Raw genomic sequence first — 27832 nt, 5'->3', positions numbered from 1 at the left:
AATGGGTAATTCCCCATCGGGTTATAGCATCCCAGACCCATCCCCATCATGTTTGATACATCCCCATACCCATACCCGTACCCATCATGGGTACAAAACTCATCCCATACCCATCCCCATTCGGGTTTCGGGTCCCCAATGGATCCACATCCCCAATTAAGGAATAACTAGGTACTAACATCTAGCACAAACTATCCAGATTTCATATATCACCACATTGGCAAGCACTCATCCATGAACCATTATCCATTCATCCATCCATCAGAAAAGAAATCAGTACTTGGGACCAATATAAGAAATGGAGTCTGCCGGGTTTGATGGCCAACTCAGCCTCAACTCATTCATACAAACAGGACAGGTGTACGCGTATGAAATACCCATGGGTAATCGGGTTCGGATTATTGCTTCCCAAACCCATACCCGTTTACCCAATGGGTGGAGATTTTGTCCCATATCCATACCCATGGGGATAATTTTTGTCCCATACCAATACCCTAATAGGGGAATTCCCCATGGGTTATCGGGTATCGGGTCCCCATTGACATCTCTATCTTGAGTATTAAGAAACACACTCCACCCCCTTGAAACACATAGTTCATCATTTGGGTGAGGTTGGAGCTCTCCTAGTGCATTGCATAGTGTTCATGCATCTTGTGATACTGGTAGAATAGGTTGGGATGGTTCTACTATTGTTACTCTTGGTGATTGTCATCCTAGATCGCTTGGAGATTGTTGGGTTCATTGAGTAGGCTCTTGTGCTCATTTCCCTCATAGATTCGTGAAGAGCAACTACAATATCTACTAGTTCTACTATATAAAACACCAATTTTCACAGTTCTTAAGACCATGGGTAGTTGAACCTTGGTTGTTGCCTCCACTTTCACACCCACCTAACCAACCAAACACATATATTTTTATGTTTTATTGAAACAAAGTCTAACTGTGTGATATATAGAACTATAGCAATGCACGGGCATCTGACTAGTATAGTGAAATAGTGTCTTGTTGGAATATCTCCCTAGTGTGTCTTATGATGCCCTTTATGGGCTTGTGCGTTACGCCAATTAGCTCGTGGATCATCCAATTTAGACTTGCCACAACTAGGACGTAGGTTGCTCGCAAGCAATTGAACCTTAGGGATAAATATTATATCATCTCTTGTTTCTTATGGTTTGCACTCCAAACAATTCTTGCAATCATCTTTACTTGTTACTTGTTCATCTATTTGTTATGTAACTTTAGTTTAATTCTTCTCTTATTTAGAAAATAGTTTGTCGCATTTATACATATCTTTCACAAGCTACTAGTTTGTTTTGTTCAGAGAGATAGTCGAGAGAAAAAACTAGAGTAACTTTAGTTTAATTCTTCTCTTATTTAGAAAATAGTTTGTCGCATTTATACATATCTTTCACAAGCTACTAGTTTGTTTTGTTCAGAGAGATAGTCGAGAGAGAAAACTAGAGAAAGTAATTGCTTCCTTGTTTGTTTTGTTCAGAGAGATAGTCGAGAGAAAAACTAGAGAAAGTAATTGCTTCCGCATATATAAATATCTTGACTCTAGTTATAACTGTAAGTTGTGCACAATTTTTATAGGATATTCATTATTCAACTCCTCGCCTTAAGGTACAGAAGTGAGGATGAGGATCCTACAAGGACTCTTAGGATGAGGCGGATTCTACTTCGGCCCCGTTTCAATTTCACGGGATAAACTTTAGCTTTCTGCTAAATTTTAGCTATATGAATTGAAGTGCTAAAGTTTAGCTTCAATTACCACCATTAGCTTTCCTGTTTAGATTACAAGTGACTAAAAGTAACTAAAAAAGCTGCTAAAGTTTATCTCGCGAGATTGGAACAGGGCATTCATGTTGTTGCCGCATGATTCTACTTCTTACCTACACTGTGGACTGTGGTACCTGCAACCCAGAACACCGTCAGATTGATGTATATAGAAACAATACCGGCAACAGACAATCTGGTTCGCACGATTTCATGCTCGATCGCACCTGTTGCTAGTCGCCGAAACGCTAAAAAAACCTCCTGATCCTGAATAGTCTATACAGATGTTGTTTCGTTTCCCCTGTGGTTTTTCTACTACACATTCAGAATCGCTAAATCTCCAAACTGCAACTCACCGCTGTTACACCATCCGCCCAACACATCTATGCACGTTATCATCCTAATTCCTACTTACGCAATTACACAACAGATTCACAGTTGCAGCGCCAGGTTGAGGCGCGACGATTCAACAGCGACCAGACACCCCCAATGTGGTGGGCGCCAAGCCACTGGCAGGGTGCGGCTTAAGGCCGTCGTCGCTTGGTGACCGCGACTGATGAATGGAAGCGGGCAATGTTCAATTGCCATGTTGACAATGTTGATCCAATGGCTACTTGTTACTCAATCAGCCGTATGTGTCTGCATCTGACTCACCACCAGTTGAGCCGCAGGTGGGAACAGCACCCGTCCTGAAAAAGGCAGAAACCTTTGAAGGGTCATGAACTTTGGACTAAAGTGGGCATGAGATTAATGGAACATTAAGCACACAAGTGTAGTTAAGATATAGTCTGGTTTAGCACCTGGAACGGCATTGAAACCATTCATAGTTTGCGGCATGGCCGGGTGCCCGTGAAGATTATTAGTGCTGCCCTTCATCTCAACAGCACGTTCGCCTCGGTTTATAGAAACCTGTGGTACGGATCCGCATTGCTGGCTTGCTAATGCTTCGGAATTTATCGTCTGCACTGTGCTGATAGAAGCACATGGCTGAGATCCCACCCGATGGCTTATGCTGCCAGCACAGGCCTCTGTGGCGGGGGGCGCGTTCATAGATGGCTGCTCACCTGATGCTGCTATACTGCTCGGTGGTGCCATTGTTTCTGAAAATGCAGCGAGTACAGGTGTCTGAAATGGGTTCGGCGGCGTTTCACCATCTCCTACCCAGCCACGACCAAACTTTGTTCCAGGAGCAAGGCTCCGTTCAAGTCGTCTTGACGCAATTTCCCAGCCAACAGGGCCAAGTTGTGCAGCAAAACGTGCCAGGCTGTGGGAATAGGACTGCGGTAACTGAACCCCAACCTGATAAAAAAATATACATATATTGTGTTAAAGTGTGGAGGATCGTGTCTTTCTGTTCTCTAATGTTAATAGGAGACTGAAATTATATTAGTAAATCGTCAGTTACTTATAGGACATTTTGGATTGGACACTCAACTGGTACTAGCAGCTTCTCGGTCCCATTGTAGGAGGACGATACCGGCAGCTCATATATTGAACTGGATGGTTGAGTCTCATAATATGTGCTCCGGCGACTATCTTCCATCAGAATCGGCCTCTTCCCCGTTTTTGCAGACCATGTACCCCCATAACCTAGAAAAAGAGAGCGACCACAACGAAGGTTAAAAGAAATTTGAGTTAGCCAGATTGGATGCCTAGTCCTTTTGTTCAGTTAGTACTCATTAAATGTTTACCCTTCAAAAGACACCTTTTGAAAGAACAAGAAAAAAAAGATAAGCTAAAACCTGAGTAAGCTTCAAGTCTTTCAAACTTCCGCTCACCAGACCAGTTGTGCTCATTCCTTAGGTTGGCAAAAGAAGCTCTCAACACATCCGCAATCATCGCTTTATCCATTACTCTTCGTGACAGATCAACATCTGCCTGTGCATGCCGTCCAATATTTGCCGCAGTAGCAAGTGTTGCACCAGAAAAGTCTGCAGTGGCACGTTCTGCTGGTGGCTTCCCAACTTTCTGTTTGGCATTATTCTTGTTTGGAGGCCTGCCCCGGCGAGGCTGTGGCTTTGGTTCTTCTGGTTCGGGCTCCGGCTTGGGTTCTCGTTCTGGTTCCGGTTCTGGTTCACTGGCATCACTATCTTGCCTAAGATTCTCAAAATCCTTTTTAGCAATCTCTTGAATACCTCGTGCCTGTTATGCATAGCATATGGATGTTAAATGCACCATACTTCATAATTACATTCAAAGATCATAACATGTAAGCTTAATGTTTGACCTGTCGATAGTATATTGTATCTGGTGAATTGTAACACATCGCGTTGGAGGTTATCAGGAACACATCATCCTGTAAATTGAAGTTTCAGTCAAGTTGAATGAGCTTGATAAAACATCAGTAGCATTCTGAGGCCAGGAAAGAAATAGTACTTTGCAGCAGAACTGCAGGAATGATAAAAACAATACCAAATATTCATATTCGTTCCAGAAATGTGGCATTCTTCTAGCATGACTGCGGGAATAAGCCGTTATGCTTTCAACAAGCACTGATAATACACATGATGCAGTATGCACATTTGGTTAAACAGTGACACACCAGTACTCAAATGTGCACTGATTACCAACTTCATTCTTCAGAGATGACCAGCAAAGATGTCTGAGCACAGAAGATTATGGGATAAAAGTGGCTTGCTTTAATGATGTTCCATGCAACAGTCAAATGGGTGGCGAAATTACAGGTTAGAAAATCCATGACGTTACAGCAGTATATACACATTGGATACTTATCAAGTAGCAAGTCAGCATTATAAAAAAAAAACTCGACCTGCAGGAGGTAAGACAGCCCCCGAGTATTGTATTAAGAAGACCTTCTCATATAGGTCGAGAAAACCCCCGAACCCCTGCCCCACCCATACACAGCGGCATCGAAGCCCATGTGAGAACGACCGCGACCGGGGCTGAGCCTTAGACCTGTGCTTTGGCGTGGGATAGACGAGGGAATTTTTTTTAACCACAGCCTAAAATTCTCTCCCACGGGGAGTCAAACCCAGGACCTGAATGTGCTACTTAGACCACCTAACCAACTCAGCTAGAGGCCCTTTCGCGCAAGTCAGCATTATAACTAAATCCATTAGCTAAAAGCTGCAAAATGGTAACCTAAAGCATAGTGTCCTGTTCAGACATTACAAAGTTTGAAATCATAGCATTTTACCAAATGCATGCCTCCTCTTTCAAGTAACACATAATTCGAACTGAGGTCCAACACACTTCATAATGCCTAATGAATTAGCAACTGAGGTACAGCTTGAATACGATTTGCCAACATGAACTGGCATAAACAAGGCACATGGGCTCTTGATTTTTTTTCTGAGCATGAATTACTTGCAAAAAGGGAAGAACGTATGCTATTTAGAGTGTTCCTTTATTCAAATAATGAGCTTTCTCAATTGAAAGCATCCTATCATAGGCAGCAGGAAGCATAGTGCTTGTATAACTTTTTGCACATCTAGAACTTTAAATCCCTAGGTGGCATTTGAACTTAACACAATATATGGTGTCCGAGCCCATACCCATCTTGTCATGAACTTCTAAAAATGAATCAAGGCATCTCGCCTAACGAGATAAGGCCATTTTATATTTTCTAACAGCGTGCTGATCATCTTTACCATAATAAAAAAATTACTGTCAACATTACATTGTATAATGTGCACTTCTTGTGCTCATATATTTTCAAACAGAATACTGCACTTTCCTGCCTAGTTGTATGTATGGAACCATATATTAGTGTTCTCTTAGCAAGTTTCTAGTGTGTAAACTTGCAAGAGAACATTGATATCCCAGCTACGAGGCCAAATGGCATATATAAGTGTTCTCTTAGCAAGTTTCTAATGTGTAAAATCTTCTGCATCGATCATGCTGTTAAGTTTGCAATCTTATATTGCATCAAACATGACATGGGATGCCTGAGTTTTTTCTTGGCACATCAGCAGAATAAATATATAACTATATAGGTATTATATAATCTAAACTCATCCAGATAGTTGAAAAGCAAAAATCAGAGAAATCATGCCCGTGAAAAGTTAGGGTCCATAACACAATCGCAAAAGGCAAACAGGAAGTTAATAGGTTGTCTGCTAACCTAGCACAGTTCTGTCTCAGTCTATATCAGATGTTAATCTCAGTGCTTGAACTGTCGAAAAACAACGGAGAATCTCGAACAAGAAACAGGTGTTCCCTTTAAGTTACTGGGTTTACATGCCTAAGTAGAGCAACTCAGTAGAAACAATCTTGGATAGGTCATCGAATGCAAAGATAGTGTTGGTCTGTTGGACAAACTTTTTGCTGGTAAAAGTGCTGTTATGGAACGAATAAGATAGATCCTAGGCGTAAGTGCTTCACTCAAACAAGAATATTACCAGACTAAACTTGATCTAAAATGTACATTCTAAATTAATTGTTAAGGGAATTTACATGACAAAAATATATGTTCTGCCAACCTTGAAAGTGATTATATTGCCTATAAAAATCAGGTCTGGAGATTCAGTACAATGGAATGCCATCAGAAACAATACTAAACAGGAAAACCCAGATGTCGACGAGAGTAAACATCTGCTCCCAAAGCCAATCAGGATACAAGCGTAAAGCAAGAGGCCCCAAAGCCAAACGGTACAAACAGTTTCTAACCAATCTTTGAATAAAGCACACCAGCTTATTACAGGCTATTACCAAGCAAACAGACAGAATTTGCTGGCTGATTGAAGGAAAATCCAATAAAAATATCAATCTAAACAAATCCTCTAACTCACCTCAAATTGCTCCAAGTTGAAATAGGCCTCCTTATCGAGCTTCTTTCTTATTGTCGAAAAATCCATTGGATGCTTTATAATGTCATGATAGTCAGGTAGCTGGCAATAATTGGACATGAACAGGTAAATCAGTGGTTTTGATAATCAAACCAAAGAAAACAAACATGTAGCGTCGTCATTTCTAAAGCAAACAAACCTCTTCAGGATCAACAGGCTCTGAAAATACACCATACGTATCCTTCCTGCAAGAAACCAGGACACACAAAGATCAGAAGTCCTGGAGCTGAGAATGAGAAGCTGAAGGAAGAACAAGCAACGAGCACAGCAACTCACTTCTGTAGCCTGTCGAGGATGAAGAGCAACAACTTTTTGTTCGGTAAAGGTGTTGTGGGCCCGGAATCTGACGGCTCTGTCGAATGAACAAATCCAATCCATAAGCACAGGGCAAACAGAGGCACGAGCAGTGATTAAAGATGAGAAAATTGGAATGCCTCCAACAGTAACAGAATTAAAAATGGCATCTTCGTGCACATTTATCCAGGTATATTTTTTCCCCTGTGGAAATCTGAAGAGTAAATGCCACAGACCAAGGAGCACCAACCTTCACGCCCATCCGTCGCTTTCCTCATCTTTTCTCCCTGCGGCAGCAGCGGTTAAGATAAAAAAAGAAATTTAAAAACAGAACATATAGAAATTAAAAATATTTACAAGCATCGGAAACCTCCCCGGAGTAGAAAAAAAGCAGCAGAAAAGGCGGGGTAAGCTTTCGTTTACCAGGCCCAGTTACCAAGTACAGAGATCTAAGGAGAGCGCGAAATGCAGCGGAATTTTGGCGCGAGAACCTGACAAAAACCAAACCCGAAAAGCGGACGCCTTAGCTCGGAGACGCGGCGTTTTAAAAAAAAATTGTCCAATTATTGCCACCACAGGCCGAAGATACTACGCGAGGGTTTAGGATTATATATCACCCAGACTGTGCAGAGCGGAGCGGAGTTGACCACTGAGGCCCTTACTACGGAGATAAATAAATAAACGCGCCCTTTTCATACCAAAAATAGCAATGAAATTTCCTCGGGCGGCGTGCGGCTGCGCAGATCCGTACGCCGACCCAGGCCAGGGCGCCCAAATTAGGCAAATTCCGCCCGGGATCGACAGAATTGGGTCGGAATCGGCTCAGATCGAGGGAGTGGGGAGAGGGGCGCCCACCTTGGCTGATCCGTCGTGGAGGCCCATGACGAGGCGCAGCTTCTTCTCGCGGCGGCCGGAGCCGGAGGCGGGCCCATCGTCGTCCTCGTCCGCGGAGCCGGCGCTCCTGCGGTTGGAGCGGCGCCCCTGGGGTAGCTGCTGCTGCTCGAGGCGGAGGCTCCGCTTCTGGAGGTCGAGCAGGGACGGGCGGCCCTTCTTCTTCCGGCGCTTCGGCGGCGGAGGCGCCGACATCGCCGGGGACCGCCGCGCCGGTGGCGCCTGCTGCTGCTTGCCCATTCCCGGCGTTCTTTTCCCCACTTTTTTTTATCCTTTTTGGCCCCTGTTTTTGTGAGGGGCGTCGTCGCGTACTCGCGTGTTGGGGGTCGTGAGCGAGCAGGGGGGAGGTGGCCAGGGCCCAGGTGGGTAGACTTTTCGGTGAGTTTTCTCCCTTTTTTCTTGGGACGTTTCGGGTGCGGCACGTGAGGAGCGTGTGCGCCAGCGGGAGCCGGGGTTGTGTAACTTGTGTTTTGTGTAGTAGTTACGGCTTGATATCGAACGAACTAGGTAACCGGCTCGGTGATGATTATCCACATGAAAATGATTCAATAAAAGTTATTTGTGATCTCTTTAAGCCATTCCTTGAGATATTTTAGGACGATGCAATCATTTGCTTTTAAATTCTAAACTATTTTCACAATATAAAGTGTAATAATGTTCATATTTTCACAAGTCAAGTTAATCCAACACCAAATTAACATAATTCATCAAGTTCATTCAACACAAGTACTTACACAATATATATGTTCATCAGTTTAACATATAAATATAGTTATACAAATCAATTAACACACATATTATTAATCATCAATTTAATTCGCAGACTATATCCACATACATGTAACATGTTCATCAGTTTATACATAAATGGCATGCAACACAAAGGAGCTTAATATAGGGAATTTTAAACACTAGAGTCCCCAAAAAAATAAAGTAGCCACTAATATGGCTAATAGTACCTACTTCTTGTCCTTCTTCGGAACATTTTCTCTCTGAACATCTCTACTAACAAATGTTAGTTTATTTGAGTACATGAGTTGGCTCAAGTTTTACTCGAGCTGTATTTTTAACAACCCGATTTGAGATGTTAGCTCATCTCATAAATAAAATAAAATAAACTAAGTCGAACTAATTACGAGTCGAATAAGTTGACGAACCATAACGAGTAGTCTGTAATGTAACTTCACTAATGTGACCGTCTGACCGATGTTTGCGGGGGCGGCTGAAACCGCGTAGTGTACCGAGCTGTTGTAGCGTCCCTGGTATAGCAAGAGTGATCAGAGCGTGGCAACATGAATCCGTGCACCGTACCACCAATGACCTTAGTATGCAGCATATATATCACTACAGATCGAGATACTAGGCCTCTGATGCCATAAGAATCTCCATTAAAGACTGGAGATTATATATATTAATAATAAAAAATATGTTAAAAATAAAATACTATACATATATAATACGAAAGGGCCACACTCTCGAATATTGGTAGTGTTGTTACTTATCATATAAAGGCTTATGATTTCGTTGGCAGCGCTTGTTCCCGCCATGCAAATTATTTTCTTGTGCATTTATATATACACGAGTGATTGAGTACATCTATAGGAACTTGTTCTGTGTCACTTCAACACGTTACCAGAGCTAAGAAAAATTTCTAATTCCCCACCACACCTTTCTTCCTCATCCCCCAATATCGTATGTATGAGTGACAATAGACTCTAAATTTTATATTATTAGATTTAAAAATCAGATCGAAATAGGATTAGATCATATTTCTATTTATTTTTAAACTAACATTTATTTATGGCCCTCCTACTACCCCTAGTAGTATGTCACTTCTTATACTATCGTTCATACCTATAGCTAGTGATTTAGCTCATACCAATATGTTCATTGTAATCCACATCAACAACTAAGTACAGGGGCGGATCCACGTCCTGGGCTGCCCGGGCTGTAGCCCCGGTCGCGGCCCAGTAGTTCTAGCGAATAGGCCCACGAAGTCCAGGAAAAATAGGTCACGCTCAAGCGGCTTAGCTCCATCACGACATCACCTGCTCGCCGCTCCTAGCCTCTCCCGATCGCGGCTATGGTCTAGCCATCGCTCGGACCCCTGCCCACTGCGACACCTCGATGACTAGCGCCGTCCATCGTCGGCAATGGCACCCGGCGGCTGGCGCGGCGGCGCTCTATCACGAACACGCTATCGCGGCCTCGCTGGCGCGACACGTCTCTCCGCCTCTTCGTCGCGTGGTCGCGAGGCGCGACACGAGCCCACGGCAGCACGTCGGCACCGTCGCACCGGCCCGTGTTCGTCCTCCCGTCCGTCAGCAGCTCGCCCTCGGCCCCCCGCCAGACCCAGCTCCTGCTTGCTGCTCTAATCGGTGACTGAATCTGTTTTGCTTTTGCAGATTTGCTGGACGGCTGAGCGCTGAATACACGATGCAGTTGGGCGGCTGGACGCTGCTGCCTGTTGCTGAACCTAACGCCAGCCAGACTCTCTGAACCAGTGAAGGTGATTTGGTGAAAACAACCGTGTGCTACTGCCTGCTCCTGTTTGTTTTGCTTTGAATCGTCAACCTTGTGCTAGCCTGCTAGGTATTTATAGTTTGATTTGATAAAATTATTTTGCTTCTTGTGTCATATTAAAAATCAATTAGATCTTTTTATTTGGTTTAAATTTTTTTATAACATTAGCTTAGTAGCCCCTGTCTTATATCAATCCTGGATCCGCCACTGACTAAGTATAATACTAGGGATGGAAGTGGATTGGAATGGAATGAATAATGGTTTCTTCATATGCTATTTTCCATTTATGCGTGAGATGCATGTGTGAACATAGTTTTTTAATGTTGGAAATGGTATGGAGTTGGAGCAGTGAAATAGTTTCAAACTTAAATAGGTCAATAATATATGTTTATGCGCATAAAGTCTAGTAATTAATAAATCATGAAAGCAGAACAAAAAGTCATAACACGTCAATGAACACAAATTAATCACATTCATTGATCCTTTTTAAATAATGATCTATGTAATCTGGCAAATAAAATTCACATGATACTCCTTTTATTTTAAATTATAAGGTGTTTTGATATTTCCAAATACATAATTTTTACTATGTGTCTATACATAACCTATATCAATGAACACAAATTAAGTGGCCTAAAAGAGTTAAGTGCTAAAGCCGATAACAAATAGCATGGTTGACAACAACCGCAAATTTCACTTTACCTTTTTAGTTTTTCTAAACATCATGGGCTTTAAGTTGTCAGATAATTCTATTGTAAGACTCAAACAAACTACTTTTAATTACTGGATAGTCCACATCTATGGAATAAGTCGATACCATATTTTATCGAATTTAGATTGTTTATGTCCATGTGGATATCTAAATCCTTATCCATATATTAAAATTCGATTTTAGTTAGTCCAAGATTATCTAAACCATTTTCATTCGTATATAAGATCTCCTTAAAATTTTAGGTGAGACCTTTAACGGCTTTTGGTGAAGCCAGCCTAGCCTGGTTTTCTAGAAGATGATAGTGCGGAAGGAAGTGAGAGGCGGAGGGCAAAAGAATCTCCTCCATCTCCATGTGGTCTTCTTCACGCAAGGGCGAAGAGAGAGAGAAAACCGTAGTGCCTCGAGCTTCGTGCCATTGTTTTCTCGGAGAGACCGAGAACCTGGTGTTCTGCTGGTACTTTCACTGTTAACCCGCCATTGCTGACGCACATGCCCAAAGGAGATTGTCCCGAAGCTCTAATTGGCTGGAGCAGGGGCATGGGAGCACGGCTGCACGGGCATGGACTGACGGACGTGATGGTCCAACGGTTTCCTCTTTCTCGAATTGAAAGATGCCCCCGGCCTGCCAAGAGCACCACTGCTTCGCTGGAAAAGGGCACAATTTCAGACCCCTCGTGGATGCAGTTTGACAGGTTAGCAACACCACAGGGATGCCCGCGGTAGGGAAAGGGGGAAAAACTACACATCATTCACGGCTACTAGTAACTTATACACGTATCCGCTTGAGCACATAGCACAGCAAATTTATATGACTACAAGTCCGTTCTCGAATATTTATCGCCCGCTAATTTTTAAACTAAAACACGACAATTAAAAAAGAACGGACAGAGTATATAGTGGACAATAAGTGAAACAGTTGATTATAAAAAGATATAGAAGAAGAACAAAGTTAGCAGTCTTGTTTAGGTGCAGCAACTTGCTGACTTTCTCATGGAAAGGCGCTACGGACGCACAAGCACGAAGCCCAGTTTCTGGCACAGCATCTTGCTGACCCGAGAGGTCAAAAACAGCCACGGGAGTATTCCAACCTGCACCAGGGCAACCACCACGTCAGGGACTGCGGGGAAAAAAAAACAAGGTGCAGATTTCCACCTAGTAGCATTGCATACAAGGCACATCAGTGGCGCATCGACTTTACAGATATTGTTAAAGGTAAACTAAAAAAATGATACATAATTTATGAATAAGGATCACAGACAATAATATCGATTCAAAAATGGTGAAACAACATCTAAAGCAACTTTGTGGGTACAAAAATCGTAACAAAGAATGTCATACATCAATCCATGGCCCTTTTCCCTCTATTTTTGGACACGTCTTTGATCTTTCTCACTCCGACCACAATCCAACTAGAACCAATTATTATAAAAAATAATAATCAACAATCACAATGGGTTAGGTTCAATTTTGTATTTTTTCTTCCAATACCTGTGCTGCTAGCAGCATTGTAACACAGCAGGGGAGAGGCCGAGAGGGGCACAGACAACTGGAGTTGGCGTCTTGGGTCCTGACGTGGTGGATGCTGTGGCAAGCAGACAAACGCTACCGGAAGGGTCATGACTCACGAGCCAGGGCAGGCAGCGGGTCAGCCCGAGGAAGGGTTGGGGATTCCGAGAGAATTCTAAGGTCTGGGCCTCTGGGGTCCGGGGCTGGAAGAGTGCCGCCAACGAAGAAGAAGACGAAAAAAACGAATTCACAGCAGGAGATTTGCGTGCAGCATCTCAGACTGAAGTGCTATGTTTTAGTGTTCAACGGGTGGGGCTGTGCCTTCTTAGCTGCATCTCCCATGGGATGTTGAGGGGGTATACTACATGGAGGTATTCGGGGCTGGACCTGAGCCTGAGCTGCAGCCCCCAGCCCTGGGCCCAGATCCGCCCCTGAGGGCACACCATGTTCAAGGGCTACTAGGGAAATTTGGAGCAAGTGGGTTTCTCTGATCATCATCCATCCACTTTCATACATACAAGTAAGCTAAGCTAACTCCACAGACGTAATGCTGTTATTTCGATTCATGTCAGCATTTCACCAATGAATCGAATAAAGCTATCTTAATTGCAGTGTCCCATAAAGTTTAAAAGGTCCACAGTAATCAGTATTTACCACAACATTGCCGGTGGCAGTATCAACACCTCTCCAGGAAAACATTTTTCCTGTAAAAACATTTGAAGTGTCACCATTATTATTATTGGTTACATGAACCACACATATGTAAGAAACTAAGAGAAATCAAAGAAAATGAATTGTTTCCTGACAGTATACATAAGGATGTCCATCTACGAAGAATGTTGCTACTCGACAACCCAAAAGGCAAATAGTTATATTGCTGATCTGAAAATGGATCTAAAGATCTAGTGATGCAGCATTGACCCTTTAGATAATCGCTTGGATTGCACAAACGAGTTACCTTTTTTTCGGACAACAATTCACAGCCTTTCTACCGTAGTACTTGTATGTCATATGTATAAAATCATATTCATTTATATTCTGGCAGTAGTTGTGAAATGAATGTGGGAAGTAAGTCACTCCACATATTGGGTCAGTGTTGCTAGGTGTGTGAAAATTTCCTCTCGCAGTTCTCAGATTCAAATTGTGCAAAAGTCAACCAGACTATTAATATGTTGGATATATTCTGCTGATAAATAAATAGACTAGTCACTCGTGCATCACCCAAGGGGCTAATACCGAGTAACAATCAATCTAGAACACTCTGGCGAGTGGCATCAACATACCGAAGGGCTGTAGAAGATGTTGTGGAACTGCAGTTACAGGAGTACTCCAAAAGCACAGAACGAGCACAGCATAAATTATGACCTATTTGATGAACAAGATTAGTATTAATAAGGTATAGCACATGGCAAAACAAGAAAACCAGACATAGAAGGTAGTTCACATAGGAGCACCTTAGTAACCAACAAAAATTTTGTGTATTTGTCGTATAAGGATTGCTTCCCTTTAAGGTCATGTTCCTGCACTGTAAAGCAGGCAAAGGAAAAAAAAGTTATGAAGGTTAAAATGCATCATGGGAGCATCACCTCATTTTGCACAAATAACAAAGAAGCTAAATTTTGCTCCCGAACAAACAACAGCAATGCTACGGAATGCAACTACCTAGCATTTCCAAAAATACAGGGCCTTCCGGTACTGTATTACAACTTACAAGCGATGAGGCCAAGACGATTAGACGAATAGCTACAGAACAAGACAATGAGAGTTCAGCACTCACTTTTTGCCAGTTCCTTCTCCTTGGCAGCAGCCAGGCGCTTGAGTTTAGCAGCTTGTGCAAATGTGGACGGCCTACAGCAGACATACAGGCAAAGAAGCGAGGAGTAATTTGCAGTTGGAAATCATTCTTCGATCAATAGGGAAACTCTGAGTCACAGCGAAAGGAAGGTTAATTGCCTACGTTGACAACTGATCAGCCTCCTTGAGAAGTTGCTTGATTTCAAGCCGCACTTTGATCTGCTCATCACTAAGTCCTCCGCTCTGGATGACAAAAGCACAGAACGCATGAGTGGCAAGTGGAAACACTAGAGCGAAATAAATACAAAACCGCAGACTACAGGCTAACAGATAGGGAGACCGGGAAGACAAAGACTCGAGCCTGCATTCAACAGTTACAGTCGCCTCGGCCAAAGGTTGAGAAATTTGCATCAAAATCCAAACTGTCTAGGGCCATGGGAAATAGTTCCTCGGAATCAGAGTTCAATTCATGGACGAAATAGATGGAACTGATGGTAGGCTACTCTTCCGCCCAATCAGAATTCACGGAAGATCCAGGTCTCGAGACTAGGAGACGGATGGGAGGCGCAACGCGCGATGGGGAGGGGGGCGGCGCTGACCTTTCTGGCGAGGTCGAGGTAGCGGTAGAGCAGCTGCAGCGCGGACACGATGAGGAAGACGAAGATAGCCGCCAGGGACATGGTCGCCGGCGGCGGCGGAGCGAGGCTGAGCCGGTCTCTCCGGCCTCCGATCGGCGTTAAGTTGGGGATCGTAACGTGACGTGTCTCCTCTCCACAGATCGACACAACCGGCCTACTCGGGTGCACGACGCCGCGACAAGGGTGAGATGTCCGTGCACGCAGCCCGTTTGGAGTCCTCGTTGCCCACGAACCGACCCCTTACAGAACAAGGCCTAGCCCAAAACTATTCTGAGTTGAGCTTTTGAGCCTAGCCCACCTAAGCCGAGCGTCATGAACTGATGAACCCACTACCACTAGTCAAGGCAAACCACAACCACAAATGGATCAATTGATCTAGAACAATCCGAAGGAGGGGAGGCCACGTCACACTCACACCAACCGAAATATCTGCCAGTATCAGATCAACCGGCCAATAGGACGCCAGCGAGCCCAACACCTAGCGACGCCGCAAAATTCACCGCGAGGGGCACCGGGCACGGCAAAAACAAAAGCCCGGCGCGGTGAGAATATCTGGCGACTGGCGGAGACCTGGTGGCCAGCGCGCGGCCACATCAGCCACCCCATCCGCCCACCTCACCTCCGGCGAGCCAATGGCAACTCGTCTTAAGATTCCACGAGATAAGGACCCGATCGCCGGCGACGCTATTTAGCCAGGTGCGCCCCCCACGGTACACTCCACCAGCGGCATCTATAGCAACCGGTCCAACACTTTCACGCTCAGCTTCAGCAATGGCTGCCTCCACCATGGCGATCTCCTCCACGGCGATGGCCGGCACCCCCATCAAGGTGGGTTCCTTCGGCGAGGGCCGCATCACCATGCGCAAGACCGTGGGCAAGCCCAAGGTGGCGGCGTCCGGCAGCCCCTGGTACGGCCCCGACCGCGTCAAGTACCTCGGCCCCTTCTCCGGCGAGCCCCCGAGCTACCTCACCGGCGAGTTCCCCGGCGACTACGGCTGGGACACCGCCGGGCTGTCCGCCGACCCCGAGACATTCGCCAAGAACCGCGAGCTGGAGGTGATCCACTCCCGCTGGGCCATGCTCGGCGCGCTCGGCTGCGTCTTCCCCGAGCTGCTCTCCCGCAACGGCGTCAAGTTCGGCGAGGCCGTCTGGTTCAAGGCCGGCTCCCAGATCTTCAGCGAGGGCGGGCTGGACTACCTCGGCAACCCCAGCCTGATCCACGCGCAGAGCATCCTCGCCATCTGGGCCTGCCAGGTCGTGCTCATGGGTGCCGTCGAGGGCTACCGCATTGCCGGCGGGCCGCTCGGCGAGGTCGTCGACCCGCTGTACCCTGGCGGCAGCTTCGACCCCCTCGGCCTGGCCGACGACCCCGAGGCCTTCGCCGAGCTCAAGGTGAAGGAGCTCAAGAACGGCCGCCTCGCCATGTTTTCCATGTTCGGCTTCTTCGTCCAGGCCATCGTCACCGGCAAGGGCCCGCTCGAGAACCTCGCTGACCACATCGCTGACCCAGTCAACAACAACGCATGGGCCTACGCCACCAACTTCGTCCCCGGCAACTAAGCTCAACGGCTATGCTATGCAACTTCATTGTCTTTCGGATCGGAGAGGGTGTACGTACGTGGATTGATTGATGCTGCGAGATGCATGTGTGTCTTTTGTTTCACGTTGCATTGCATAGGCAAGTCGAGATGATGAGTTGGCGTTGTACACTAAGATGAACCATGTTTGTGCAATAGTGGTGGTTTTTGTTTCCTGCTGGTTAATTGTTGATATCCATTAATTTGTTTTTCTTCTATACTCCTTTTTCTCTCTAGCTCTTTATCTTAAGAAGGCAAGCATAAATGTGCTTGGATAAACAGCAGATATCAATGAAAATGAAAGTAGTCTTATACCATTTAAATGTGGGCAAACAAATAAGATATGCACTTAAACAGTAACGAACGAATCTAGAGAAAATAGAAAGAGGGTATACTTGTCTTAACAGATGCATATACTTGTATATATCATATGAGCAGCATATATATGGAGAAATTTTAATCAAAATATTTTTTTTAAAAAAAAATCGAGAATGCATTTGCACCATCTAATGACACAGCTTTATCCTGACCCTGCATATGAATGAAATGCGTAAATTCACACAGTCGATCGTCCATGTCTTATGACCACACTGTACCTCTTTTAGCGCTTGTTCAGTTACGTCTGGATCGAAGCGGATTATACAGGACTAAATCTCTCACTAGTTAAAATTAAATAAAAAGGATTTAATCTCTCTCAATCCATTTTGATTCAGACGCAACCAAACTAACCCTTATATGGTAATCGGACAGAATTTAAGTGGATTAAATCTATCTCTATTCAAATTTGACTAGAAATAGATTTAAATCCTCCTCTTAAATTCACTTCTAACCGAACAAATCTTTCCTAAAGTGATCATTTATGTAATTCTTTCACAATAAGACACAAACAACCAACACAAGAACCTTCTCTCATCATTTTGTTGGATTGTGTCCACCCAATTCAGCCCAGTTGGCTACCTGTTGGTACCGATGACACCAGCATTGCTCTATCGTCTTCTCAGCATTGCTTTAATTTCCTAATAACGAAAATAAAATCATTTCTTCAAAATTCCTGTCCTGTATATGATTATGTCTCTGAAATGGTCGCTAAGTGTCATGGTGTTACACCAGTCTATGCGAACTATATATGTTATGAAATATGTCGCCAGCTAGTCGATACAAGTAGAAAAACACAAAGATCCAACATAGAGAGAACTACTATTTATTCTCTGATTTTTTATAATTACAATGCACAGCTCGCACGTGTGTATAGTTCAGACAAGATCTAAGAGTTGGATGCACAACACTACCAAAGCCCAATCACCCGGCATATTCAGCGCAGATAAATAGTGAAATGGAGCTTAAGCGAAGATATCTTAAACTCTTAGAACACAATGACTATTACAACCATAGATATAGATGTCTTCTCGTGGGGAATTTCCCTATTAGAGTACGGGTATAGGACAAAAATTGTCACCATGGGTATGGATATGAGACAAAATTTTTATCCATTAGGTAAACGGGTATAGGTTTGGGAAGCGATAATCCGAACCCGATTACCCATGGGTATTTCATATGTGTACGTCTCACATGTTTGTATGAATGAGTTGAGGTCAAGCCGGCCACCAAGCCCAGCATGGCAGCGCACCAGGCCCCAGGTCTTAGCCCAACAAGGCAACACGGCAAGGCAATTATCAGACTAGCAAAAAAACAAAATCTTAAAATAACCAGCCATACGCTACGCCTTGCCCAGCCGACCAACCGCCGCACGCCTAGATAGATGCGCTAGCATTGTACACTGGACAGTTGCACTGGCATTGCACACTGGCGACTTCACCAGCGACGAGGAGCATCGCTGAATGCTAGGAGCCTAGGATGACGACCATGGATCTCATGCGCCAACAAACTCGGATGGTGACCAAGGAAGGTGTGCATACTCTATTTCTCCATTTCTTCTATTGGTCCCGAAGTACTGATTTTTTCTGATGATGGATGAATGGATCATGGTTCGTGAATGAGTGCTTGCTGATGTGGTGATGTCTAAAATCTGGAGAGTTTGTGCTAGATGTTAGTACCTAGTTATCCCTTAATTGAGTATGGGGACCCAATGGGGACCCGAAACCCGAACGAGGATAGATATGAGATATGTTTTACACCCATGATGGGTATGTGGATTGATCAAATATGACGGGAATGGGTCTGCGATGCTATAACCCGATGGGGAATTCTCTATTAACATCTCTAACCATAGATGTGCGATAGAGTACTCATTTTTTTGTTGTAGAGTCAAGGTATGTGCTTCAAAGGAATAACTGCAGTGTCATTTGTAATTTTGCTATTATTATTTATAGGCTTCACCAATATACCATCGGATCCATAAATTATAGACACATATGGTTCCGACAGTCATAAATATGAGATGTTATAATAACAGATAGCCAAAACTGAGAGCGAAAAAATAACAAATTTAAGGATAGCAACCGTAAAAAACACAAGGTCATTGCATGGAGTTTTTAAGCGTATAGCAGCAATATTTATGTTCTCATCCCACAAGCGAAAAGTGTTTTGATACGGCCCAGAAAATCTGTCGCGCCTTAAAAAATATTTTTTTTCTGATTATGTACAGTATTTTCCGATTATTTGCTATCTATACGTATCCCGTCCGTTCAGAATCAACAATAGTTTCCTTGTGCCGTCCATCCCAGCGATTACGCGTCTACTTCCTCGTCGCGGCGCAGAAACGGATAGAGACGAGACATCAGCGCCACCAACAATCCAAGGAGTTTGTCCGCGCCCGTTTTCTTACACCAATCATGCTTTTCTTACCTCACTGGTGCTCTATTATGTTAAATAAAAACGGGTACTACGTACGTAAATAGCTGAAACTCACCTGCTGAGATGCCTCAGTTCACCTATTGCATTCTATGGCCGGTTGTTGATAGCGTCTCGAGGGCTACTTTCTCGGAAACAAACAGTCTTCTTTTTTTTTATCTCAACTGACAACTAGTACAATCTCAACTTTGATTACACGCATATAATTATTATTTTTTATCTTGATCCATGAGGAAGTCATCCCAAGGAAAGGTCTCCTCGGCAGTGTTCGCGGTGACCTCGTAACGATGACTGCACACAAGTGTCAAACAAATAATCTACATGCCAACAATGAAATGGGAAAAAAAGAGGGGGGGGGGGGGGGGGGGGGGGGGGGGGGGGGGGCTATTTCTCTTTTGTCATTTGCGTGTCATTCCGTTAAGCTCAACTGCCCCAGGCCCCCAGTCCAGGGGTAGATGTGATTTTTTTTTATCAATGAGTAGGACTACTTCACTTCCCTCGGTTTTAAATTATAGCTTGCTTTGATTTTAACCTAAGTTATTCACTGATTGTGATGACGGGAACGGAATGACGAATTTAGCTAGTAAATTTTGATTCAGGGCGGCAATGTGGTTCCGTATAACCTTCTAGACGAACCATTTCACATAAACAGCAAGGTAACAATCCTGTAAGCCAAGGTAGTTAACAATCCCCTTCGATGTAGGAAAAAAATGGTACAGGCCGGCTGTAAACTTTGTAGCTCCCCCACAAAAAGGAGAATAGATCTCACCTGCAGGTCCACCAGATAACGTTTTAGTTGTGTTATTGCTGCTGCGGGTGGGGTCTATCCTCATTTTTGTGAGAGGCTTCAAACATTCTGGTTTGTAGCCGGACTGCACCAAATTTTTTTCCTCGACGTATACATCTCAACAACCAACACAAATTGACTGCTTTGTTTGAACTCATTATACAGTCTATGAAACATGGTCTTCTTTTTGCATTTTGCGTGCACACCAAGCATGCAGTAGGAACTTTACACCATTCCATATCCATACTGTATATATGCAGGCATGCAGCGGGCTAGGGGCTGCCGGCTGCCTCTGCCTGTGCATAGCTTCTCTGTGCGCGCGCCTTCCGAAGTCGACGCATGGCATTCCCGAGTTCCATCTCGATCTACACGGCAGCCCTTCTCCTCCTCTTGTCAACCTTGGGCGCTTCGGACGACCGTCTCGTCCCAGGCAAGCCCCTCATGCCCGGCACCATCATCGTATCTGATGGCGGCGAGTTCGCCTTTGGCTTCTTCGCCCCGTCCAACTCCACTCCGGAGAAGCTCTATATTGGCATATGGTACAACAACGTCCCCCGGCTCACCGCGGTGTGGGTTGCAAACCGGGCGGCACCGGCCATCTCCTCCTCCGCCCCTTCACTTGTTCTTACCAACGATTCTAACCTTGTCTTGTCCGATGTCAACGGCCGTGTTCTCTGGAAGACCAACACCACGGCCGCTGGAACTGGAAGCTCATCGCCGTCGCCGAGGACGGCGAACGCTACTGGATCCGTGGCGGTGCTTTCGAACTCAGGCAACCTCATCCTACGGTCACCGACTGGCATCATGGTGTGGCAGAGCTTTGACCACCCGACTGACACGCTCCTACCTACCATGAAGATATGGAGGAGCTACAAGACGCATGAAGCCAACAACCTTGTTTCTTGGAAGGACGCCGACGATCCCTCGTTGGGTACCTTCTCTTTAGCCGGGGAGACAGACCCATTCATACAGTGGTTCATCCGGAACGGTTCGGTTCCAGAATGGCGCAGTAATGTGTGGACAGGGTTCACGGTGTCCAGCCAGTTCTTTCAGGCAAATACCAGCGTTGGGGTATACCTGACATTCACATATGTTCGCACTGCCGATGAGATATACATGGTCTTCACTACCTCCGATGGCGCACCACCCATTCGGACAGTAATGAGCTACTCCGGCAAGCTAGAAACAAGTGTCTGGAACAGAAATTCATCGGAGTGGACAACGCTTGTAGTCTCGCCGGACTACGAGTGTAGCAGGTACAGCTACTGTGGGCCTTCTGGCTACTGTGACCACTCTGATGCTACCCCGACCTGCAAGTGCCTTGAGGGGTTCGAGCCTGTGGACAGAGAAGGATGGAGCAGTGCCAGATTCTCACGGGGATGCCGGCGAAAGGAGGCGCTGCGGTGTGGTGATGGTGATGGTTTCTTGGCCCTGACGGATATGAAGGTGCCCGACAAGTTTGTGCGCGTTGGGAGAAAGACCTTCCAGGAGTGCGCGGCTGAGTGCAGTGGCAACTGCTCCTGTGTGGCATACGCTTATGCCAACTTGAATGCCAGCGCAGCAAACGGCGATGCGACAAGGTGTCTGCTGTGGATCGGTGATCATCAGCTTGTAGACTCGCAGAAGATGGGTGTGCTCCTCTATAGTACTGCTGGTGCCGATAGTCAGGAGACGCTATATCTCCGAGTTGCAGGCATGCCAGGTACCATTTTCATGTCGCAAGAAGATGGGTGTATGCACTGTATTGTATGATCTTAGCACTTGTTTAGCTCTTTGAATACTGAACTATGTAATCATATGAATAAACTGTGCGCTGCTTTGCAGGTAAAAGGACAAAAACAAACACAATGAGAATCATGCTACCAATTCTAGCAGCTGTTATTGTTCTCACTTCCATTTTGCTTATATGGGTCTGCAAGTTCAGAGGTATGTTATCAATCCTGTATACCGATCTCAATTACTTAAGAGCAAATACTCAGCAACTTTTGGGAGCAGGAAGGGAAATAAATCTGGAAAATCGGACGACGATTTTCCATGGAGGTTTTACTTCAGGCGGACTTGGAGAAGAAAAAACTAGCAATGATTCTGAACTTCCATTTCTGAAATTCCAAGACATTCTAGTCGCAACAGACAACTTCTCCAATGTGTTTATGATTGGACAGGGAGGTTTCGGGAAAGTTTACAAGGTACTTTAGTTTACGATGGAAGTTTCTACCTTTGCTTTTCCTTGACTGGTTATCTAATTAATTAATCTGCACTGCATATCCCAATCTTGCTTTTTCGATGGTAACTATACAAAGGGGACACTTGAAGGTGGTCAAGAGGTTGCTATCAAACGACTTAGCAGGGACTCGGACCAAGGAACTCAGGAGTTCAGAAACGAAGTTGTTCTGATTGCCAAGCTGCAGCATAGAAACTTGGTCAGGCTTCTTGGTTGCTGCATTGATGGAGATGAAAAGCTGTTGATATATGAGTATCTGCCCAATAAAAGCTTGGATGCCATCATTTTCAGTACGTTCTACCAATATTTACGACAAGTTCAGTATGCGATTGAGTTATGATATAATAACATTTTTCATAACTGTTTACCGTAGATTGCGCGAGAAATGCACCGCTAGATTGGGCAACAAGGTTCAAGATAATCAAAGGAGTTGCAAGGGGGCTTTTGTACCTCCACCATGATTCAAGACTGACAATAATCCATAGAGACCTCAAAGCTAGCAATGTGTTACTAGATGCAGAGATGAGGCCCAAGATAGCCGACTTTGGCATGGCGAGGATCTTTGGTGATAATCAAGAAAATGCTAATACCAAGCGAGTTGTTGGGACATAGTGAGTGGTACTTTGATCCCAATACTTAAATTAACCTATGATTGGTACCAATTCATCCTCATAGCCTTCACAACTGAAATGGTCTTAACAGTGGCTATATGGCTCCTGAGTATGCAATGGAGGGCATCTTCTCTGTGAAGTCTGATGTCTATAGTTTTGGCGTTCTACTTCTGGAGATCGTGAGCGGTATAAAAATAAGCTCTGTTGACCGCATCCCAGGTTGCCCAAACCTCATAGTATATGCAAGCAAATATGATTGTCTTTTGATTTCCTCAAACTAAGGGTTATTAGTTTGGAAACCCCATTTTTTTCAAGAGGTTTATGTTTTCTCAAAGGAAATTAGTTTATTTTATCTTGGCAAAATAGGAATCTCTTTGGAAAATGAAGTTCCCAAACTACCATAAAAAAACGGTTTTAAATGTACAGTGTTACACAATCTAAAGGAACGGTGTGCTTGTTTCAGGCATGGAACCTTTGGATGGATGGAAACGCGGAAGATCTGGTAGACAAGTGTATTGTGGATACCTGCTTACAAGACGAAGCTTCACTTTGCATCCACATGGGGCTTTTGTGTGTGCAGGAAAACCCTGACGACAGGCCATTCACGTCATCTGTAGTGTTCAACTTGGAGAGTGGCTGCACAACACTACCGACGCCAAATCACCCTGCGTATTTTTCACAGAGGAATAGTGATATAGACCAAATGAGAGAATACAGTGATAGAGGGGAGATAGAGTGTCTTCATTGTGTCACAAAAAATATTTTGCCTAGGCCAATGATGTAAAGAGATACGTTGTATTTGTGCTAGCAGTAATCTACTAATCTGGGAGTTAAACAGTGTACCGCGATCTTTTATCTCCTAGTACTAGTAGTATGGCACACGCTTTCTTTGGGAGAACCAAATGCACCCTGACTGGAATAATCCAAACGGATATGTCAATCTCAACATCCTATAAAGATTTTTGTGGCCTATGGAGATTCATGCCCCCCCCCCCCCCCCCCCCCCCCCCAAAAAAAAGTAAAAGGCTCGTCGAAGCACATCTCGTTGGGTACAAGTTGGGCCGAATTTTGGAAGACCCCACATGGCAGTGGAACATCTAGAAACACAACCCACTTATGTAATGCGACTCCATCCGGTCCGGTTTGTCCAATCCTCTTTTATCCCAAACCAGGAAAAAAACCACTGAACCATAAACTCCTGACGACTAGGGATAAAAACTGTTTCAAAAAATCCCATAAGGGCTTGTTCGGTTAGCTCCCAATCCACATGAATTGAGTGAGATTGAGTGGGTTTAAATCCCAACTAAGTCAAACCCTTTCTTAATTTTTCCAATCTCATCCAATCCATGAGTAATGAGATTAACCGAACAAGGCCTAACCGGGACCTCGTAGTCGCATCATTTTAAAAAAATTACCGTTTTATAATTTGAATTTTAAATATCTATTAACATAGTATTATAGTCGCCAATAAGTAGATCAGTTATGAAATTGGGTATGAAAGGATCACGATGCCCAAGAGGGTGTGAATTGGGCATTCTAAATTTCCAACAAAAGTTAAACCCTAAACATGAGTCCAACTTCACCTAAACTACTAGTAAAGTAAATACTACTAGATAAACAACAACCCTAAGTCATTCCTACAAATACTAACTAAGCAATTGCACAAAGTAAAATGCTCAAATTAAATGCGGAATGTAAAGTAATAGTAAGAAGACTCCTCCATTTTTTTGCCAAGATATCAAAGAGTCGACACTCTTCCCTAGTCCTCGTTGGAGCACCCGCGTAAGGGTATCGCTTCCCCTTGGTCCTTGCAAGAACCAAGTGTTCTCTATGAGATTATCTTTTGCCACTCCGACGTGGTGGATCCCTCACGACCGCGTACAATCTTGAGCCGGGTCACCAACAAGTCCTTCGGGTGATCACCGCACTCCAATCGTCACCAAGCTGTCTAGGTGATGCCGATCACCAAGAGTAACAAGCTATATACTTTCACTTGACCAAGAGAAGCCTAATGCATATGGTGTGTGCTCTAGGTGGCTCTCATGTGCACTAATAAGGTACTAACATGGGATTATGATTTTCCTAGTCACCTCGCTAGGCTTTGTGGGCTTGCAATGCACTAGCAATGAATACAAGTGAATGTGGGCAGCAAGACACTTAATGTGGCTGGTAGAGGGGGTATTTTCACACCCGGATTTTTAAGGTAAACCGAATGCAAACCATGTATGTGTCAGGATCAGAAATTCACGTACATAGCGATTACATAAATGTCTCATCATAGCACAATGCTTCGAATGACAATAAAGACTAAATAATAATATTAAAGACTAGAGTCATTTACATAATATAAATCAAAGTGCTCATAATAGAAACGTAGCCAACGTAAATTAACCCATCAGAGGCAGCTGACTGGGGGAGGTCGCTAGCCTAATCCTCGAACTCGTCGAAATCCTGAAACTCCTGGAGATCCACCTCGACGCCTTCTTCTCTTCTTTACCTGAGCATAGACTGCACCAAAGGCAACCTGGTGTTTTGTGAAAGCAATGGTGAGTACACATCAACGTACTCAGCAAATGTCTCATTTGGCTGAGGTGGACTAACTTTATGTGGGGTTAGGATCAAAGTAGTTGCTTTTAGTTCGTCAGATATTTATTATTAGTAGAAGCTAAGTTTTAGCAAAACAATCCCGTGAATCCTTTCCTTATCGAGGAACATCATTATCATCATCGAACCACAAACCATTAATAGAATCATTGCATCTCAGATCATATGTATCTCTAATCAAAGAGGATCCCAAGACCGCTCTTAACCATGAGCACGACTGATATATCTAATTCATAACACTCTGCAGATGTTTTACACTTTACCCACGAGCCGTGATCCCTTTTGCCTCGGGTTGTACGGACCCTTAAACACTTCCAAGGTGAGTAGGCAAGATTTCACTACGTGGCTTTTCCGTAGGGTCCTCACTATGCGAATGTTGGAAATGACCACTGCATACAGACTATATGATGTACCCAAACCTATACCCTCCACCCTCAAGAAAATGCCGTGGGACGACGCCCGTACCTATATCACTGAGCGAGAATATAGGAGCCATAACAGATGCCTCTGTCCCCAACGACCAAAACCAGCACCCAACACAAGACTTCCCTAATTACTTTGCCAAGGGCGTCCCATACCACCCTCATGGTTGCACTGTTTTCCCATATGGTCTTTCAATGAACAGGTTCTTACGGAGAGGTACTCGGGAAATAGCCCGAGCCCCCTAAAGTAACACAAGCTCATCATCATAATCAATAGCATGAAGCTAACCACAATAACCCATCATGTTCATTGGTTAAAGTAAAGCAATAGCATGAAGCTAACCACAATAACCCAAAAGGTAATCAAGGATAAGGTAATTAGAAAGCTAGTTAGTCCTTAGGTTTTAATTATGTAATACGGGGAAATGAATTATCAAGTGAATAGGACATTAATAGGTCAGAGAACACTTGCCTTCACCAAACAGATGCTCAGGGTCTTCAATCTCGTAGAACTCGAAGAGCTTGATCTCGGGACTGGTGGTTCATCAAATCTTGATCGTCGATTCCTCGAAGCTCAAGAACAGTTCGTAATCTATTAGCGACGTGCAACGAATACAAACAGGCACACTCAAACATATATTTGCATAAGAACATTACACCATACAAGATAAAATATTATAAAAAACGAGAAGTATAAAAATAGAGAGCGACCGTACGGTTACGTGAGGATAAGGAACGCGACAGTCGAAGCTACGGTCGAGAAGTTATTGCGTTTACGCTAAACAAATATTGTTAGACCATTTAGTTTGACATGATTATATTAATTTTCATTATTAACTGTACATCAAAACTACTACTTAGTTTTGACTAACTTACTATTTTAATTGTGGATGATTAAATAAATAACTAATTAAGTGACATGAGTGATTATAAGCGGACGATTTAATCTCGCGCGCGAACGACGCGCGGCAAGGCACACGACACACGCGAACGGCGCGCGACAACGCGTGCGAACAGCACGCGCGACACTCATGAACAACACGCTTACAGTGCGCGGGCCGACACGATACGCGAAAACTAATAAATAAATAACATAATTAAACTAACCAATTATTTAATAAGAATAGTCCAGTTAACATTAACTGCGCTGATGTTGATTTATAAACGCAATTCAAAATTATAAATTAGGTTTAAATAAAACATCGTTCTATTAATCTGTGGTCAAACAAACGTTTAAATAAATTAAATAAAATCCGCAACACTAGGGAAAATGCTTTTAACTTGAAGATAATTTTAATACGAATCTACGCAACTTGAATGGATCGAATCGGGTTTAAAACACAAAAATTATCACTGATTTAAACTAGATTGAATTTCTACGTACTATTTCGAAACCTGAGAGGGGCGTTTTCGCAAATTTTCCTTTCTTCCTCACGTTCTTCTCCCACACAGGAACTACCATGGGGAAGAAGGAGCAGGAGGGTGAGCTCGCACGAGGTGGGGCAAGGCGGGGTCGGACGCGTGGTCGCGGATGACGTGCCGTCGCGCCGCGCTAGGGGAGGAGCGCGAGGATGGGGGCTGCATGGGCGATGGGGCCACCGGGGCTAGCCACGACGCCGGGCTTGGCCGTGACCTGGTCGGCCGAGCCGCGGGACTCGTGCTCGCAGGGGGTAGGGCGGCTGGCCGCGAGCAGGGGCCTCGGCGACGAGATGCTACACCACAAACCCTAGAAATAGAAGAACATAGAGAAGAGGAATGGAGGAGCTCACCGGATGAAAGTACCTCACCGGAGCCGAGGAGGAAACTGTTGATTGATGGAGATTCGGATGTTCGATCGACGAACCAGACGCACCAAGA

The 27832-nt window shown here is 44.4% G+C and overlaps 4 protein-coding genes and 1 long non-coding RNA gene across 6 annotated transcripts; 3 read left to right on the top strand and 2 right to left on the bottom strand.

Annotated features, from left to right (window-relative positions):
- Positions 1-1910: 1910 nt before the first annotated feature.
- LOC103633143 (bromodomain-containing protein 4) lies at positions 1911-8334 on the bottom strand. Of its 2 annotated transcripts, none has more exons than XM_008654818.4 (10): positions 7734-8334; positions 7129-7165; positions 6861-6936; positions 6724-6769; positions 6528-6626; positions 4004-4072; positions 3519-3918; positions 3212-3366; positions 2577-3075; positions 1911-2465 (listed from the first exon to the last, which is right to left on the bottom strand). In XM_008654818.4, the coding sequence occupies exons 1-10, from the start codon at positions 8007-8009 to the stop codon at positions 2398-2400; spliced, it is 1725 nt and encodes a 574-aa protein (XP_008653040.1). In that variant the 5' UTR covers positions 8010-8334; the 3' UTR covers positions 1911-2397. The 2 variants fall into 2 exon arrangements, with proteins under 2 accessions (XP_008653040.1, XP_008653041.1); XM_008654819.4 differs by having other exon boundaries at positions 3555-3918.
- Positions 8335-9804: 1470 nt separating this feature from the next.
- LOC103633142 (uncharacterized) lies at positions 9805-10561 on the top strand. The gene is made up of 2 exons (XR_556370.1): positions 9805-10073; positions 10175-10561. It is a non-coding gene; the product is annotated as an uncharacterized lncRNA (long non-coding RNA).
- Positions 10562-11749: 1188 nt separating this feature from the next.
- Positions 11750-15089, bottom strand: LOC100276891 (uncharacterized). The gene is given in 7 exon segments (NM_001150592.1): positions 11750-12092; positions 13165-13214; positions 13794-13875; positions 13965-14035; positions 14288-14358; positions 14468-14547; positions 14904-15089. Coding segments are annotated over 7 exon segments (522 nt in total). The 5' UTR covers positions 14985-15089; the 3' UTR covers positions 11750-12005.
- A 572-nt stretch (positions 15090-15661) lies between these two features.
- LOC100281248 (chlorophyll a-b binding protein 2) lies at positions 15662-16739 on the top strand. Its single transcript, NM_001154167.2, has one exon. It carries the CDS (start codon positions 15714-15716, stop codon positions 16500-16502), a length of 789 nt encoding a protein of 262 aa, NP_001147639.2. The 5' UTR covers positions 15662-15713; the 3' UTR covers positions 16503-16739.
- Positions 16740-20419: 3680 nt separating this feature from the next.
- Positions 20420-23815, top strand: LOC103634286 (G-type lectin S-receptor-like serine/threonine-protein kinase RKS1). Its single transcript, XM_020541174.2, has 7 exons — positions 20420-21819; positions 21942-22043; positions 22113-22303; positions 22418-22628; positions 22712-22949; positions 23041-23168; positions 23413-23815. The coding sequence occupies exons 1-7, from the start codon at positions 20457-20459 to the stop codon at positions 23538-23540; spliced, it is 2361 nt and encodes a 786-aa protein (XP_020396763.1). The 5' UTR covers positions 20420-20456; the 3' UTR covers positions 23541-23815.
- Positions 23816-27832: the final 4017 nt, after the last annotated feature.

This window comes from Zea mays, chromosome 7 (assembly GCF_902167145.1).
Source record: "Zea mays cultivar B73 chromosome 7, Zm-B73-REFERENCE-NAM-5.0, whole genome shotgun sequence".
NCBI classification, from domain to species: domain Eukaryota; kingdom Viridiplantae; phylum Streptophyta; class Magnoliopsida; order Poales; family Poaceae; genus Zea; species Zea mays.
Note: the sequence above shows the minus strand (reverse complement) of the source record. Positions and strands in the feature narration are given on the sequence as shown.

Bases quoted from the DNA above. Each gene is read 5' to 3' on its own strand.
- LOC103633143 (XM_008654818.4), bottom strand. From the start codon at position 8,009: ATGGGCAAGCAGCAGCAGGCGCCACCGGCGCGGCGGTCCCCGGCGATG. The intron at 6,627-6,723 runs GTTTGTTTGCTT...AATTATTGCCAG, and splicing joins AGCCTGTTGATCCTGAAGAG to CTACCTGACTATCATGACAT. The intron at 3,367-3,518 runs GTTTTAGCTTAT...CTCTTTTTCTAG, and splicing joins AAGACTTGAAGCTTACTCAG to GTTATGGGGGTACATGGTCT.
- LOC103634286 (XM_020541174.2), top strand. From the start codon at position 20,457: ATGGCATTCCCGAGTTCCATCTCGATCTACACGGCAGCCCTTCTCCTC. The intron at 22,044-22,112 runs GTATGTTATCAA...TTTTGGGAGCAG, and splicing joins ATGGGTCTGCAAGTTCAGAG to GAAGGGAAATAAATCTGGAA. The intron at 22,629-22,711 runs GTACGTTCTACC...TGTTTACCGTAG, and splicing joins CTTGGATGCCATCATTTTCA to ATTGCGCGAGAAATGCACCG.
- LOC100281248 (NM_001154167.2), top strand. From the start codon at position 15,714: ATGGCTGCCTCCACCATGGCGATCTCCTCCACGGCGATGGCCGGCACC.